Below are 18,529 nucleotides of genomic sequence, written 5' to 3'. Positions count from 1 at the left end.
CTATTTGCACTACTTGTGAGGGTAGTGCTTTGTTAGTTCACATTCAACCCAGCAGCCACTGTAGCCTATGTAACCTTTTCAACAGGCCTGAAACATAGCTAGTTCCTTTCCTGTCTATACTGCTGCATTGCTTTTTTTCTCCCCAGGTGCAGAATTTTGCACTTCATTAAGTTTCTTAAACAGAAACCTCAAAAAAGTTTCTTTTGCTTAGGCCTCCAGTGTCTCATGGTCTTTCTGAATTGCAGTTCTGACGCCTCCCAGTTTTGTATCACCTGAAAATCTACTGAATATGCATTATGTCCCCTCATCTGAGCTGTTGCTGAAGATACTAATCAGTATCTCTGTAGCAGTTCATGAGTTACTGTGCTCATTTCCAACCACTAACTGGATGTAATGCCATTGACTCAACCATTTGAGCTTGGGGGAGGCTGACCAATTTTCAGCCCATCTACAATGTTTTTGTTCAGCCCATTCTTCCTCACGTTGTAAATGATGAAACTTTTGGAAATGTGTCAAAAACCTAAATGCAGTCAAAGTATATTGCATCCACTTCTCTGCCTTCATCCGCATGACCAGTCATTTCATCACGAGCGTGATTTGCACTTGGTAAATCCTTGTTAACTTCTCTTGATTATTGTCTTGTCCTTTGCGTGTTGGAAATTGTTTCCAAGAGGACATGCTCCACGAATTCCAGGACTAAGGTGAGGCAGTTTCTTAGATTCTCCTTCTCCCTTTTCTTTAATATGAATGTAAAATTAACCTTTCTCCAGTCATCAGGGTTGTCCTGTAATAGCAATGATTCTTCATGGATGATAGCAAGTGGTGTTACAATCACATCATCAGCTCTTTCAGCACCCATGTGTGTATCTCGTTTGATTCCATATATTTGAACACATTTGGCTTCTTCGGGTATTCATCAACTTATTGCTCTCCCACTCATAGCCATACCTCTCCTTCCCAAGCTGCACATGCAGAGGTCTAGCAGCGGACTTTGCCTAAAAAGCTATAGGCAAAAATAGTATTGCTGCAGACTTTTCCATATCATCTAGCATTTTGTTATCTCCCCTAATAAGCAATAGATGGACATCTTCTTTGAACCTCCTTTTGCTGCTATCATACTTGTAAAATTCCTTCTTGTCACCGTTTAATGTCCCACATTAATTTTAGCTCCAGCTGGACTTTGTCCTTCCTAGTGTTGTTCCTGTGTCCAAGCAATGCTTGTGTGCTTGTCCTTTGTTTCCTGTCATTGTTTCCACACATGGGCTTTCCATTTCCACAGTTTCCATTTCAATATATGCTTTTATCATTTTAGTTCATTAAGAAACTCCTTGCTCAGCCAAGTGGCCTTCTGAATACCTTCTCCATAAGTGCTGCTTCTTTATGTATTTCTGGGTTAGGTCCCTGTTCCATGGCAAATTAAACTTCTAGTCCTTTGCACTAGATTAGCAAGTCTGTTAACAAAGATGTTCTTCCCTGTCTTTGCCAGGTGTATCTATTCTCGTTTTAAATTGTCCTTCCTCATCAAATGAGGTGTCACAATCAAAGTAGTCCAAGCCCTGCTAGTGCCACCAAATATGTAGCCATATGTGTGGTCTGTTGGATACACCTCCTGCTAGCCAGGCTTTTCCCTTTTGCCACAGGATTAAAGAGAAACGATACAAGGATTCCTGTCCCATTCACCCTTGCCCAAGAGCCCTACAGTTGCTTTTGAGGTAAAATGGTTTCATATCACCACCTAATTGGTGTCTGCATGAAAAAGCAGACAGAAATCAGAACATTAGGTTACCCCAAGTAGTCTTTCTGCAACACCACAAATTGAGGCTCCAGGCAAGCAACAAACCCTCCTAGGCGATGGGTCTGGCTGGCATACCCAGAGAGTCACCAACCACTCACTGCCACTGATCACTTTGTCTTGGTAGCTCTCTGATATGGTGTCCAACCTGGATTCTTCCTCTGAGGGAGCTTGTTCGTCCCCTCTGCTGCCTGGGCCCTGCACCATTGGCCAGCCTCCCTGCTGCCAGAAGTCACAAGCCTCCAGTTTCCATTCCCTTAGGAGTGCATGTCTTTTTCCCATTCCATCAAGCCTCAGTTGCACCTTCCCTGTCAGTGGCATAAACTTTTGCACCTTGAAAGATCTTGTCAGTCTCCTCTTTGTCATCCCCGATGCAACAAAACGCACCAGCTGCTCCACACCTGCTGCAGCAACTCTAGCAGAGCAAACCTCCCACCAGGGTGGTCACCCTCAGGGCTCCATATGCACTGAGGTGGGCACAGCATTGCAGGTGACTGGCCCAGCAAGGGCAGGAGTTATGTCTTGTAGCACGTCACCACCGTTTGGGTGTTGTCTTCTTATGCAATCAGTACATCTGGGTCTCTTGTGTGTCAAATGCCGAGTTAACTGCCTTGCTTATTTGTTCATCCTGCTGGCAGTGCTCCTTGGTGCCTTTCCTGAGGGTGCCAGATAAATAAGAAGCTCAAAGTGCATTCACTCAGCCTTTTGCAAGATTTCCCACTTGGCAACAAACCTCTTGCACTTTCTGTGAGTTCCTGGCCACAGTGCCTTCCTTTGTAAGCACTGGGTATGCTGAACGCTTCTGCAGCCCATGCTAGATTCCAAATGAGCTGAAGGAGTGGTACTCAGCACCAGTCTCACATGCCAAAGGAAAGGGAGTACCTTTCTGTACTCTTGTACAATTGAAAAGGCTAGTTTTGTAATCTGCTCAAATGGATAGAGCTGTCCAAAAACATTTAAAAATCAATTTACTGCTGTTGTGGTCCATGAATAAGAAAAAATAGTGTGGGAAACATGGAAATTTAAATTATGTGAAATTAAATTTTGTTATTCAGTTGTAGGAGATAAAATGGTTTTCTATTACTGACTAATGTTTTTAGGAAATTGATGTTTATTTATAGAAAAATACTCAAATACTGTTTCCTTTCCCCATCTTACAGCTAGATTTAGTGAACTGGCAATTTAAAATTTGTGGTAGATTATTTCTTCCAATTGCTAGATTTCTATATGTAGTAGGAAAAGGTCTTCTGCCGGGACATTTCTTGAAGAGCTTGTATAGGCTGTGACAGAACTGCAGGCTTTAAATGAGGTTAGTCTTTCAGAATCCATAAATTGCCAATATCAAATCAGTCCCTTTGAGGCTTAAATTGACAAGAGTATGAGGGTGGGTAAAATAAGGTGAGGGTTTATTAACATAGGGAAATAGTAAAGAAAAAAATTACTTAATGGTAATTATAGGTGCGAGGAAAAAGTGCATAAGGAGAAAGTGATATTTCTGGATCTTGCAAAATGCTACTGTTTTTTTCAATTGCTTTTGGATATATGCTGTATTAGTGCTAAGTTTCCTTTTCTTGCCTCTGTGTCTCAGTTTGTGATGAAGATTAAGATCACTTGTATGTTTAAATCCAGATTGATTCAGGCTGATCAGTTTGGGAATTTTTTCATTTGAAATGTAATTCACACTTATGTTCAGCAATCCCCATCAAACAAGGGTATGATAAGACTGAAAGTCCTAAGAAAAACAGCATGCTGAAACGTTGCTTTGCCTTTATCTTTTTGAATTCAATTGCATTCCTAAATAAAACAAAACAAAATTGCTTGATACTCTATGTGTTTAAGCTTTGAAGGATTTTTTCTTAAAAAGCGATGACTTTCTCTGCCGTATGGTCATTAAGTCAAGGCTGGATGCAAGTGTAGATAGCAAACAAAGGTGTTCAAAGAGAAATTCTTCATTGAGGTAGTTTCCATTGCATATACAGGTCATGTGGCTTAAAATTAGGCCTTAAAATCAATAATCTGTTCTTAAAAATTGTATTTTAAATTACACTTGATGTATCTTTATTAAACAAATTGATAATTCAAAGTAACAGTTTTACAGTATGTGAGCTGCAAATAGTTTTCACCTAAACAATGTATAAGAAGTTTTGTGTAATTGCAATTGCCGTGGCATAGAAGTGCAGGTTTTTAATACAAGTAGAGTGTGATGTGTGACACAAATAAATACGCCAAAATTTATAATAGTAGTGCACCCTTGAGGTGTGACATTAGGTCTCATTAAACGTACACCTTAAAATAAAAAGGAATTTTTCTGAGGTGTCAAATGGATTGCTGTAAAAATTACCCTGCCAGAAGTGTGTATTTTTCTCCTTGATAATTTTTTTCAACTATTGCTGTTGTACTGTGTTTCTGGAAAAGACATAAGAAATCTTAACCTTTCATGGATAATGTAGGAGAATGTAGGCAGTTTTTTCTTAGATTCTTTAAATGAAAAAAAGGGTAGTGTTAATAAAAATTGAAACTTTAAGACCAAACCCTATTTCCATGAAATAACAAAATAATTTAAAAGTCTTTTAATAAATACATCTGGAAGGTGATTCTCTTTATTTCCAAAATTTGCTGAAGAACAAAGAATTAGAATTAGAAGACATCTAAACATGTCAAGGGTTAGCTTACCAGTTTTACTGTATATCATAAAAAGGTGTTTGTTTATTTAAAAATGCTAATAATGTTTTAATTGTAGGAGGAGGAATTGGAGGCCCAAATTTCATTTCTACAAGGACAGCTAAATGACTTGGAAGCCATGTGCAAATATTGTGCGAAGATGATGAACACACACCTTGGTAAGTGCAGTATCCTCTATTAGCCTGCTAATCTTTGCAAATGCTCTTCTGATGTTTGTATTACAACTAAAATAATATTTATGTAGTACAGTGCATATTATTTTAGAAGTCACAACGAAAATTGAATTAAGGTACCCAGTTGTTCTATCAGATTCTGCCAACCACTGTACCTTCATCCTGTCATACCTTTAAACTTGAGAGTGTGTTAGCCACTGATGATGCTAAGAAAAAATGAGAAGCGTTTCAGCACAGATGGTCTTTGTTCTTAAGATTTATTTTATTGTAAGAGGCTTGCTAGAACTCACAGCTCATTTTGTAAGCCCATTTGCAGTTCAATAGTCCCAGAATGATACTTGGTGCATGTAGTGATAGCTGTATAAAATTCATATACTTTCATTAAATCTAACACCTGCACGGTCTATGCCGATCACCTTCTTTATGTAAAAATGTGCTACTGTAGGCAGACTACTTTGTAGTATTTTGCTTAGACCAGGAGAAATATATTAAGGTAGGAGTTATATTAGGAAAATAATCAACAAAGACTCTAATCTATAATTTGATTTATATGTTGCCAAGACAAATCAGAGAAAGTAAACAAAAAGCTTCAGTCGATTCAGGTATAAATATACTTAGCTAGGCTTTGATAAAAGCAGCAATTTTAAACTGTGTTGCACCAAAGTCCAAAAGTTACTATATTTAGTTATGTGCAGAAAGGACTGTTGTTAAGAAATCAGGGCACAACTGCAATAATTTTAAGATTTGTTTATAGCCTGCAACATCACAGTCCAAGCAAAATAATTTAAAGTTCAGTGTTTCAGTGGGTAGAACTAAATATATGACACCTAAATTTACCAGATCAAAAATATCAGATGTGAAAGCCACGTTGTACTTGTATTTTCATTTTCTTTTATGTGAGTGTCTGTATAATTTTAGTAGCCACTGTTATGATCCTAGGAAAAGCTATAAATACTGTGTTATTTGAAAGTTTGGAATCACAGCCTTCAAAAGCCAAGGGTAAACCTCTAAGCCCAACAGTTTTATTCTGGCGTAGTGTGTTGCTTCTGTGAGGGCATCTGGGCAATGATGAGACTGGAGGCAAGCTCAAGGTGTTGTTTGCTACTGAAATGATGAGGGAAAGAACAGTGTATCAAGAAAAAAACCTAAAGTTTCTTTCTTGGCCTACTTTCGGGGCCAGTAGTCTCCCACAAGCAGCATGGAGCTGTTTCCTACCCGCAGACAGGGCAAACTGCCCCCTGTGCACCTCTGGCTGTGGGTGTGTGCTGAATGTACCAGCACTGCTTCCAGAGCCCTCCGGCCTAGTTTGTCCTAGCTGACTCCCTGATCTTCTCCACAGTATTCCTGCCCATCTTGTCAACACTGTGGGCTCTTAACTTTGTAAACTTGGGTTAGACTAATGCATTTAAATCCTGTAAAGATTAACAGCTATGCATGTGTCCTGGTTTCAGGTAGGATAGAGTTAACTTTCCTCCTAGTAGCTGGTATGGTGTGTGATTTGGATTTAAGATGAGAGTAATGTTGTGGTGCTGAGATGCCACCAACGTTCCCAGTTCCTGCTTTTGTAGCAAACTGAAGAGGTTAGGTGTCCCCAAATTAGCTAGCAGATAACCCATGGGAAGGCAGAAATAAAACCACCGTGATATTAGCCCGTATGACCTGAAATCTGTCAGTCACATTCATCCTGGTGATCTGAGCAGCATGTGCCAGCAGACTGCCCAAGAAAATGGATTCTCTATAGCACCAGAGAGCACCCGCTGAGGATTATCTCCTGTATCCATCACTTCTCAGGGCTTGAGGGAATGGCAGCAAAATAAAACTCAGAAAATATCTGGTCATTTCTGGGTCAGAGGAAAGGTTAGGAAGGGCCAATATTGCAACTAGTCCAGTACTCCCCCAGGTATCTCTTACCCATGAAAATGACTTCATTTCAGAGACCACAGAGCAGATAATAATCAGTTATATTGCTCCTCTTGTAATCTTCGGGACACTTAAGGATGTTATTTCTTCCTGTAAGGCTGAGTTTTTCTGATTTCATGACCCAGCTTTTGGCTCTTGTAACTTTCTTGATAACAAGATTGAAAATCCTCATGTATCTTAGCTATATAAAGTGGTCAAGTAATCTCTCAACAGTGTCTTTACTTCGGGTTGCTTTTTACACCAGATCATTTTTGTGGTCTTCCTTTGAATTTTTCAGGGTTTAACATGCTTTTTGTAGTGTATTAATCAGATCACAATAAGCTGTACTAGCAGTAGGCTCAGCAAAGTGGTCATTTAACAAAGGGAAGGTCATCTGTGTACTTTTACATACTATTCTTCTTTTTAAACATATTTAGTGCAGCATCACATTAGTGCACTTTGATACAGTGGTAGGTTGAGGTGATAATCCACTATGACCTTTAAAATTTTGTGAATCACAGCTTTCTAAGCACACTATTTTATCCTGTTGGCATAGTTAGAAAATGTTTATTTCCATATGTGTTCCTTGTATTTGATTATGTTAAAATTCATTTGTTGTTATTTGACTTTTTAGATGAATAATTCAGGTTATTCTGCAATATACTATGTTTTCTGCCAGCACTATAAGAAAACATACATTTAATAGTTGCCTACATTATTTATAAAAATACATGTAAAACTTGAGGAGCTCTACAAAACCAATTCCTTAAACAAAGAATTAGACAATATTTTTAAGAATTATTAGTTTTCAGTCTAAGTTTTACTTTTTTAATTCGATAAAGTTCTTATTGAAAACATTTTTAGATGTCTGTTTAAAACAGTTTTTGCAAACTTCATTACTCAATTTATACTCTTTTTCCTGTATTGACTGCACTACATTTGCAGGTCACTTTTTAACAAAACAATATTAATTCTAGCTTATGAAATTTTATGTCCAGTGACCATTCACCACAGAACTATTCAATTTGCACTATAAATTAGAATATCAAACAATAGGATGTTCTTTCACTTACAAGAGGGATCTTGATGACAGTCAAGGACAGTTACTTCATGACAGATATGTTGCATTATAGCTCTGATATAATCAAGATAACTATGAAGTCATTTGTTCTGTTTTGAATCCCTAGTAATTTATAGTCTATTTATATCAAATCCAGTTATACCAAGTGTATCTTTATATGATATCCTTTTAGAAAATAATATTGTTTATTTAAAATCTCAGTCAGAATTCTCCTTTGCCATAGAAAGTTATCACGTTTCTTTACCAAGAACATTGTATTTCTATAGGTTTCAGCAAATTACTGCTAATATTGTATTTTCTTTGCGTAGTGCATGAGGAAAGACCACAGGGATAGAACAGCAGTTTTTATTTTGTTCATATATTCAAAGATGCTTTCATTAAATGTTTATCTATTTCCGTAAATAACACATACAGTGTACCACACAGCAACGGCATAATTAACTGCTTGTAATATCAAGGGATGTTACCATGGAAATGAATGATGGTTCCGAAATATTATTACTTAGTGCTATGTGTAGAAATTAGAAATAGTCTTTTGATCAGGAAAACGGAGGAAATTCATTCTGTGATACTTGTCTCTTTCTTAGGGCTGAGCATCAGAAAGAGCTTTAATTTTCTTCCCCCTCTCCCTTCACCACTGAAGCGTGGCTAAGGTGGAATGCCTTTTAATGCCTCCAAGGACAATTGTTGAAATTTGTGTATATAAAACTGGCAGCCAGGAGGCAGATTTTGCTTCTGTTACAGCCCTTCTCCACCAGCTTGTCTTAGACTTTCCAAAAAAAAAAAAATTCCTTGTGTTCAATTTTTCGATTAATGAAATGAAGACACATCCAATCTTGTAAGACTATCCTGTGGCTTTGGTCTTAATATAAATGCAGAATAGTACTCAGCTGATAGTGAAAAAGTATATTTGCCATAGCTATTACTATTCCGGCATTATCACTGATAAATTTTCCTGATGTTTCTTTTTCACATACACTGGCCCTTTTCAGGAAATAATATTGTCGCGTGTGCCTTTAGTAATGAGGTAATGTTCTTCAACATTTTTCTTTCTTTGAGGCATTTTTCTGCTAGTGCACATAAACACTTCAAGGCTCAATGATTCAGAAAGCTGTAATATACTGGTTAAATATTGCAATATTGTAACCTGTCATAATGTTACTTACTTTATGAATAATTTTGATTGCTTTCCTCTTTTCTTTTGACTATGTGGAAAGAAAATCATCAAAGTAGCAAGTGCATTCAGAAGAATATTTTTCCTGGTAAATTTGACCTTTGTCTGATAGAGCAGATCATGAATAATTTGTCTACGAGATACACACTCAAATATCACTCAAAAGGCACCACAATATCTGCTGGAATGCTCCTCTCTTATCTTTCACATTCGACTTGGGACTGATTTTGAGGTCTTAGTTCAGCATGGAGTGGGTCCAGAGGGTCTCAAACAGCAAAGGTTCATTATGCCCCAGACTTAAGACAACACAGTATTGTTAAATGGCAGTTCAAATGACAGCAGTTAATAATACTGCCATCTGAGATCTGCTTTTCTAGAATCTTTAGAGTCTGGAGCCTGTCAGTACCAGCCCAGGATTAAAGCACAGTGTCTTAACAAAAAACGAATTAAAACTCTGGAGAAGTATCAATCCTCCATAGGCAAGCACTAATGGGAGAGGTTGTGAAGGATGTTTATGAGCTTGCCAGGTTTGTTGCAGAAAGAAAACTGATGAATTTTTAAATGTCATTGGTTTATAAGGGACAGGAAACAATCCATCATCACAGTTCTTAAGACTGAAGGACCTGACATTAGTTTCCAGCAGAGATATAGTTTCAGATCTCCAAGTATGTAAAAATTTACCAAATAATCAACACATGTAGTACAGGAAGTTCTTTTCTTGAGAGGCAATTTAAAGGAACATTGGTTCCATGTTAACTCGGATATGTGGATCTTTATATAGAAACTATTCTTTTTTGATGGGCAATTCATCAGGTTATGAAAGTACAGAAACTAAGGACATTCCACACTTGCTTTGCTTAAGGGCAGCGCTATGTAAATGTAGGCGGGTTGCTTCCACAGCTAGCTGAGGTCCAGGAGCAATTTAGCTGCTCTCTCACAGCATACAGCCTGAGCTAATAAGCTCTGTGGACTCATACCACCTCTGCAAAGAGCTAGCTCACATGGTTCAGCACAACACCCTAGAAATATGTGCAAAGGTACCCAGTTATACAGAATAAACATAAGTCTGCCTGGTTTTATTAGTTTCATCTTCATTCTGGCACAGCTTAACTTGAGCCAGCTGCTAGACAGACATTCGTGTGGGTCTCTGAAAAACATTGCTCAGTATCCAGGCTTTTAAATCACTTCTTGTCTTGGAGGCAAGATCACTAAAACCTCTCAGCTCCGACCTGCACCTAGTAAGTTTACGCTTAAGCATGCTGGCTTAGCTGAGCCAAAGCAAATAAATCCTTCTCTGAGCTATCTGTACCAGGTTGGTTGAGTTGTCCTTACAGTGCATTTTCTAATGTTTCTGCTATCTGTAATATGTTGCTATGTCCTTCACCAGTATTACAGTACATCTCTGGTCCTCCAGTATGGATTATAGAAGGGAGGTCGAAAGGTGAAGTTTTCATCCTCCTCCTTTTACGTGCCACTGAAATGACATGCTAGCTCTAGGCTTTCATATGTAGACTAGATAACTGTACTTTTTTACAAAATGTCCAGAAGTTACAGCGTCACAGTAAAAAAATATATATATATAAAAAAAAAACAACAAGAAATATAGTCTTTTACCTAACTAAGTGGCTTACTATTCACAGAGAACATCTCTAGGATATATCCCTGCCACAGGCATCAGGAAATTCTGGCAATTGTTAGACTCACTTACACTTATACTGCCTGACATGTTCCAGATAAACATTATTCAGAAGACTCATTAAACATAGTTCAAAGCCACCTTTTCACTGTAATTATTGCAAACAATGAGCACGGAACAAAAAATATAAAAATATAGGAACAGAAACTTACAGGATATAGTTGGTGCATAATTTTAGTCACTGTGTGAAATAGCACCTTTAAAACCTTAATTAGATTGGCTTCATCCATCCCTCTTTTAACAGTCAGTGGAGTTGTTACAGGGATGCATTTCATTATAAAGATCACTTGCAGTGGGGGAGGGAAGAGGAGGAGAGAGTTTATTTAATTGCTCATTATTTAGAGGCTGATATATTACTCAATATAGATCTGGGTGCACTGCTTGTAAAATGTCTGCACTATAGTACTGAATTCTTGGTTTATGTATCATGTGAAAAAGGGAAAGGTTATGAAATTTTTGTAAGTATAAAATGAAATTATTCTGCTGCCCTGGGTTGAAATGAAATGCTTTTTTTTTTTTTTTTTTTTTTTTTTTGAGGTAGTAAGTACATTAAATGAGTTCCCTCATGCTTGGGACGTAAATAAAACAATCCATAGTTCACAAATTCTGTGTGATTAGGAATGCTGTAAGTAAAAAAGGCCACATCAAACAGAGTCCTTTGAGTCTAAGGGGGTTGCTGCTTTGGTTAAGATTAAAGATGTAAAATAACCTATAAAAATCACTTACAAATACAGAACATTAACAGATTTATTAAACAATATGCGAGTGGTTACTGTGAAACAAATATTTGTTATATAGCTTTGGATTCAGATTCTCACTGCTGGTCACACTCTATTTATAAATATATATGTGTGTAGGAAGAATGAAAGTGTAATTCTTTGTGCCCCGTGACTTTAAACCACCTTTTTGTCTCTTAAAGGTAACTCTTAAGGTCAAAAACGCACAGTTAACCAGTAGAGAACTGCTTTCTTTCTACAACCATGCTAATCCTGAAAGTCCCAACTGTGATAGGCACCTACAAACCCTTTCATCCTGGCAGTCTTGATGAAAAAGCGAAGATTTAAATAATGAGGCTTACACACCCCATCATTACCTAAATTAACACCTTTCCTTGCAAGTTTCAGCAAATTCTTGTCACGGTGTTTAATTCCACTGATCCTTTTCCTTCACTTCTTGTAGTGAGCATCTTCCTCCTACTGACAACCACTGACAATCCACCCTTTCTTTCCCAGCTTCTCTCAGGCATTGGATTGTCTTGTGATGTTATCTAGCAGTTATCTAGCTTATCATATATGATACGTTTCTTTCACTCTTCACCCTTTGTTTAGCCTTCCATTGTTGCCCATCGTGTTCAGAATACATGCCATTCTTTAGAAGAAGGGCATAGAGCTATTTGAATGATGCTAGAAACCAACTTTTCTCACTGAAGAGGACTGCAGTAGGTAGATGGACCAGGTGACCTGGAAAAGTTCCCATCTTCAGAACAGAGCAACAGCATGACTCAAAACTTTTCAGTGGGAGCAAACAGAAATTCAGCAAATCTATCAAATCTGTGCAACATATTCAAAACCGCAGAGAAAAAAAAAAAAAGGAAACAGGAAAATTACTTTCCTTTAACATGTGTTAATAATTTTTTTTATTAATGGGAATGTAACTACACTTCACAGCTGGGATTGACTTGCTTTTCAGTCATAATCTGGGATCAAATCCAGTACTATTGTCACTAATCTGCTCCCAAGGACTTCTGAGTAAGTGATACAAATATGACTCAAGGCTTGCAATATCTTTCTTTTTTAAGTGAAAGCTAGTGTAAATTGGAATCTCTTCTACTAGACACAACAGTTTCACGTACAACTTGTGACACTGCTGAATGGACATATTGTAGAATTCAGTGATTTGTGACATCAGACCTCTCAGGAACAATAAACAGAACTTGCAGTCATCTTACCCAAAACCCAGATGGATACCTACCCTCCATGGATACCTGAAAAGTCTTAAAGAGCATAGCATTGGTTTTAGCAGTAGTGCCCTATCTTCTCATGGCATGTTTGACACAAATGTCTTCTTCTGTTACAGAAATGCCATAGATATAAAAGGTTAGAAACAACTGTTCACAATGAACAGAGAGACTATAGTTAATAGTAGAGTGAGATCTCCTAAATCAAAAAGTCTCAAAAAAATGCCTCCAAAAAGTTATAAAATACATGTAAGTAATTAACACAAACTAGTTTGAATAATACAATGAAGTTTATAAATCACCCTATTCTTTCTCCCCAGCCTCCTGGAGATGGCACTTCAAGTTAGTATCTATGCTTTATCAACCTCAGTCCATAAAGAGAATAGAAAAGTCCTATAGCTGTAGTCAGGATACATAATTTCTCTATCTATGCTACTTGAAAATTGAAAGCACTTGTTTCAAACTGAGTATTCCTTCCTAATAAAGAATAGTCTTTAGTTTAGATGTTTTAGGTTTTCTTCCAGGTTAACTTATTCATTTATTCGATATATGACATGCATCATAGGAAAGGGCCTTAAGAATATTTAAATGAAATCTGGGGCATTTATGGATGTTTGCTGTCAAAACTTTCAATCTGTTCAGGTTTTTTATGTGGCATTTAACACAATGGTATTTGAGTAAATCATTCTGCTTGTAAAATCAGAAACAGTTTTAATGAATTCAGCCATACAAGAAGGAGAAAACCTTGTGTTTTAGAAACCTCTGCATGATTTACAATAACTGTCTTTTACACAGCCATAGCAATTTTAAGGTGTAGTGTCTGCAATCTACTGCAGTATGAAGGAAGTATTTAGATTGTAAGGAAGAGAAATAGTAAAGTTTTCTCTTAGGATAGGTTCCAATTTCTTATAGCTATTAAGTTTGTCACTTATGCAGAACGAATTCTTATTTACTTGTCACTTCACACTACAGTGATTTTTTAATTCTGGTGAACGTAAACAGCAACAGGAAGACAGTGATTCACAGAAGGAAAGAGGGGAAAAAAGTCACTTTGAACTTTAAGAAAAATGTGTTGCTCGGAAGTGCCCAGAGGCTGGTGGTCCTAGCAGGTGTTTGTAGTCATGGATAAAGAGGGATGCACATGAAATGTGCAGATGTCATTTGTCTCAGCAATGATCAGGACTGTACATTCATGTAAGCAGTATGGGATAGTACAGTATTTTACCACCATCAGGGCCATAGATTCTAAAAAAAATAAAAAAAGAGCTCTGTATAGCCAGAGGATGCTCTCTCACCTGCCATGGGAGTCATGGTGTCCATGCTTTTTATATATTCTTTTTGGAAGTGCAGGATGTCTGGGTATATACTTGTCTTTGTACACCACAGCACTGACACAGACATAATGTATATGTTAAGCATTATTTGCTCTTAATATGTAAATTGGAGTTCATAGTTAGAGTTGATCTTGCCTTTGAACAAAAGATGGGCAAAATTACCTCATGACCCCTCCAGTCTCATTCCCTGTACGTCTGAAATTCTGTGCATTTCTATGAGTTGATGGTTGGTGATTTTTTACCCCATATTTCTCTGATTTTGCAAGCATTACCACACATTAAATATTAACCCTGATTTCATAAAAACAATCATACAAAAGGACTGGAATATGTGGCATGAAAGAGAGGAGTTGTCTGTATGCCTTGACATCTGCTTGAACTTCGGGGTTTTTTTTGTTTCCTCTTTGGAATAATACAGAGCTGAAGTAATACACTTATCTCTTCCTTTTCTACTGATGACCTTGGCAATTAAAATGTCCTTTTGCCTTCTGACTTTGTTTGAACCAGGTTCTCCATAATGGAAAGCTAGGGTGAAAAACATAGATTTAACATGATTTTGGCACTGTTGGTAGTTCATAAATCATTGATCAGAAAACTAGTATTTCATTCATAATGAAGCTTGCAACTATATGTGGTTAGTGCCTCTCAGGAAGAGGCACCTTCCCGGAAAGGCCACATAGAGACTGGGTTAAAATAGAAATCATTAGGAGAGATATGCACTGTGAAAAAGCAGCAGTACAGGAGAAAGTGAAGAACCTCAGAGAGCAAGGGTGTTAAGGTTATTACCAGGTTCAGTTTTCTCCACATACACCTAATTTTGTGTCTGTGAAAGTTAAGTCCATGCCATACCCCTGCAAGGCTGTAGTTCTGCATATCTCCTTCCTCCCTGGTGGGAGTGAAGAGGTGCATGTTAGTCTTCCACATGTAAAACCATGAAGGGATGGACCTAAGAGGACCTTAGGTACAGCAGACTAGTTTTCCCACTGGTGCCACTACCTGTCTTCATTTAACACTGCTTTGGGTGGGTTTCTTGCAGGATCTGTATTGAATTCATGCAATTGTTTTCAGTGAATATTAGTTTACTTAATAAGAATCTAAAATAACTAGGCCAAACATACCAGCTTTTCCACATTCAGGGAGGAAATTTGGTCTGTAAAACAGTTTTTGAACAGCCCCTTTCCCTGGCTGGGGAACTCAGCAGTGACTGCTCACCATCATGAAATATGTAGCAGTTCAGTCATCAAAGAGCATAAGCCTTCTCTAATTTTACTGCTAGGAGCTGCTGTGGATTATCTTCCTCTTTCATCTTTGTACAGCGAATGATAGCATGCCTTCAGTCTAAATTTTAGAAGTTAAATTAGGGAGAGGAAATAGAAATCTTGATTTTTTGATAGTACTTGTACAGTGAGTTTTGCATGTGAAATCAGTTACAGTTTGGGAGAAGGGCAGGAAATGGAAAGTATTTCATCTTAATTCTACAGTTGTTTTAGCTAGCCTGTTGCTACCTAAATCACTTCTTAATGCATTGTTTTCCTGTGTCTAGTAGAGAAGGACAAAAATGCAATAGTGCATATTATTACTCTAGTTACAGTTGGCTTTAAAGTACAACAGGGCAGCTGATCACAGTCTTCCTAATGAAATAGTTATTAACTGGTCTGGTATTTATCAAACTTAAATAAATAAGCATCCAAAATCAGTTCTTATTCATTACAAAAAAACATGCCTTAGGTTATGGGTCTTGCTCGAGGGCAGCCATTATAGCACATAACATTGCTGACTTCTGAGGAGAACAACTGGTTTTACATCTCTGGTATTTTTGAATTTTAGTCTAGAGTACAATTAGGGTATGACAGTTCATTTTGTGAAAATAAGACATTTGTTAACTTTTGAACAACATTTGCCAATAAGATATTTCTAGCATAGAATCAAACTGGACTTGATTTTCAATAATCTAATAGTCACATAATCAATTGTTTTCGATTTATCGCATCAATGTTTGTTTTACAGGTAGGAAGGTGTTTATAGTTCCTAACAGATATCTGCTTTAAAAAAAAATAAAGTTCATTATTTTATGAAACAAATATTAGAAATTAAAGGTAGTAATATACAGCATCAGATAAGGGGGGAAAATTAATATATGGCCAATTCATATACATAAAACATTTCTCTCAGAATATAGTAACATTTCCTATGAAGGAAGATTAAGTGATACATCTCTGCTAAATGTGAACATCCTTCAGCTAAGCAATATCATATCAAACATCATGCTTCCCGGCACTCTCAAGAGTGCTAGTGTTTTTTAAAGTATTTTCAGTTATAAATATGTATTTTGAGATACAGAAGAGTAAAAGAAGAAGCTTTTGCCTGCACTGGATAGTTTAGTTTCCCAGTTCGTCTCACTAACTGACAGCTCTGGGAGGTCCCCCCAGTGCAGGAAAGAGGGATGGATGAAAGGCCCTCTGCTAAGGACTGCTGACCCCTCAGCACAGCTCTTCACTGTTGGGCAGCTCTGGAGGTAGGTATTGAGTTGCTTGCCATCCCTCCTCTTCTTCCCACCTCTGCTTCTGGCCAAAATGGATTGCAAAGAGTGGTCCCAACTGGAGGACGTGATTGAGGAGGCACTCATGCAGAATCACATTGCCTTTATGCTTCTTTCCTCTAAGGATTTTTTTTTAATTCTTCTCTACTCATTAACGAGGGAAAAAGAATTAGCACTGATCAATTTGGACTCCGTACTTAGCACTTATTTGGTAGATAATAAACTCTGCATTCAGAAGGGATGAGTGTAATAAATTAGAAGCCATGTGCAGTTCAAGGAGATATTTAGAAGAAGAAAACTCCATTGCCAATTCCACAGGGAAACCTTCATTCTGTTTCATTGTACTAGAGAAAGACTTCCCGATTTATGACCTTATGTCACAACTGTTACTGGGGGGAAAAGTGGCTGATTACAGTGATTTGCATCTTGGGACATTTTTCTGCGCTAGGTGGAAGTGTGCTTTTTGAGTCCAGAATTGTGCCTTACAACAAATTCCAAGTGGGCATTCTTCCAAAATAAATTTTAATTATTTTTACTGATTAAAACAAATAGACCCTGTATATCCAAGATGTATGTCATACTATACTTGCAAATTCAAGGAAAAATTGTTAGAAATTCAACAGTTCAGTGTTAGAAAATTCTGCTGTATTTCCAGCCTTTTTTCTCATTCTTTTTTTCTCTGAAGGCAATATTAAAATCTGGTATTAATATTGCTAGAGTAAATGTATGATGGTACAAGCATTTGTATTAATTTTTACTGATGGCTAACTTTCGTAGCTCTGTTCATAACTTCTTAGAAATCTCAATACCTTTCTTCACAGTAACAGGTGTTTCTTTGTAGCAATGGTAGATTCTTTTTCATTCTTTTGAAATTCTGCGTTAAAGAACATCTGTAAAGAACAGAAATAATAATAGTTTATTTCTATATCATGTGGAAAGTCAGCTTTTGTTCTGTCTCTTATTTTCCTATTCCTTTTAGATTTCCCACATTTGGTCTTCAGCAGGTTTGAGGTTTGTTTTGAATTATTTTCTTGTTCCATCTGCTTAGTTATTATGCATACCTTAGGTTTTAATACATATTTTTAATGTATATGAGGGATCAAGTACTATAGAAATGTTTTTCTTTCTAATGCTGAGAAATGGAAAAGAATTAAATTCAACGATTCAGATCATGATTTATATTGTTTTCCTGCCTGTGAAGACTTGGACTTTGGACTTCTGATTTTTAAAGTTTGGGACCTTTTTAAAAGTAGAAAATCATGCATTTCTTGTTAAACAGTGGAAATCACTATCTAAAGCATAATTATATAAGTAAACATCTATATCTTTTTTTTTTATCAGATTGAGAGACTAGACAATTTAGATGTGAAATGTAAAAAAAGACAAGTAAAATGTTTAATTTATTATGCTTTCTCTCAAATCTTGTTGCTGCATATTTGCAGAGAGATCTAATTTTACATTATTTCTAGCCTTCATAACACAGTCTTTCTGATGTGAGATTTATACTAGACTTTGTTCAGTTGTATTGTTTGACTTCATTGCTGCAGAAGTCTGCTGCTGTTGTATGATAAATAATAAGTGCTAAATAATGTAAACATGGATCTCCTTATTCAGATGGGCTGCTAATGCAAAGCTGAATCTTCCTAACCCCGCTGTTGCTCTTGACCTTGATCACACCACCCTTCGTGAACTCATCCTCTATTGCCTTTTTTTGTTCTATCCTCTTTTACTCCTTCTGCTTCTCAGGTAGCTTCTCTACAAGTGTGTTTAGTGTTAAGGCTTGGATCCTTTCCCCTCTTTGCCCTTTCCATTTGTCATTTATGCCCACAACTGATTTCTGGCCCACACACAATTTCAGACTTATTTATATGTGGTTCTTAAATCCACATTTCTACTTTTAATCTTTATTCTTGTCCAGTCTCCCACATATCATTCTTTTGCTATTTCTTCTGTAAACACAAAACTTAAGCCATGTTGCACAATGTTTTTACTTGAAACTTCATTTTGTGTCAAAGTTGGCAGCAGCATCATATCCATCCTTGTCAGCATGCTCTGTAACATTTTTGGCTTTTCACTGGTTCGGGCCCTGAACCTGTAGGATGTTTTTAAAAACAAACAAATGCAACATATGAATGGATTAAGCTCTAATTGTCAAGCACCTGGAATACAAATATTCACGAGCAGCAAAGCTTTGTTACCAGA

The 18,529-nt window shown here is 37.1% G+C and overlaps 1 protein-coding gene across 4 annotated transcripts in view; it reads left to right on the top strand.

The window, feature by feature from the left end:
• Positions 1 to 18,529, top strand: part of TBC1D5 (TBC1 domain family member 5) — a 323,220-nt gene that overhangs the window by 290,802 nt on the left and 13,889 nt on the right. For all 4 annotated transcript variants that reach the window (XM_035556416.2, XM_050708888.1, XM_050708886.1 and 1 more), the window contains one exon: positions 4,533 to 4,632. In XM_035556416.2, the coding sequence (XP_035412309.1) occupies positions 4,533 to 4,632 (100 nt within the window). The remainder of the gene's footprint in view (positions 1 to 4,532; positions 4,633 to 18,529) is intronic.

The sequence above is a fragment of the Cygnus atratus genome, chromosome 2, assembly GCF_013377495.2.
Source record: "Cygnus atratus isolate AKBS03 ecotype Queensland, Australia chromosome 2, CAtr_DNAZoo_HiC_assembly, whole genome shotgun sequence".
Classification (NCBI taxonomy): Eukaryota; Metazoa; Chordata; class Aves; order Anseriformes; family Anatidae; genus Cygnus; species Cygnus atratus.
Note: the sequence above shows the minus strand (reverse complement) of the source record. Positions and strands in the feature narration are given on the sequence as shown.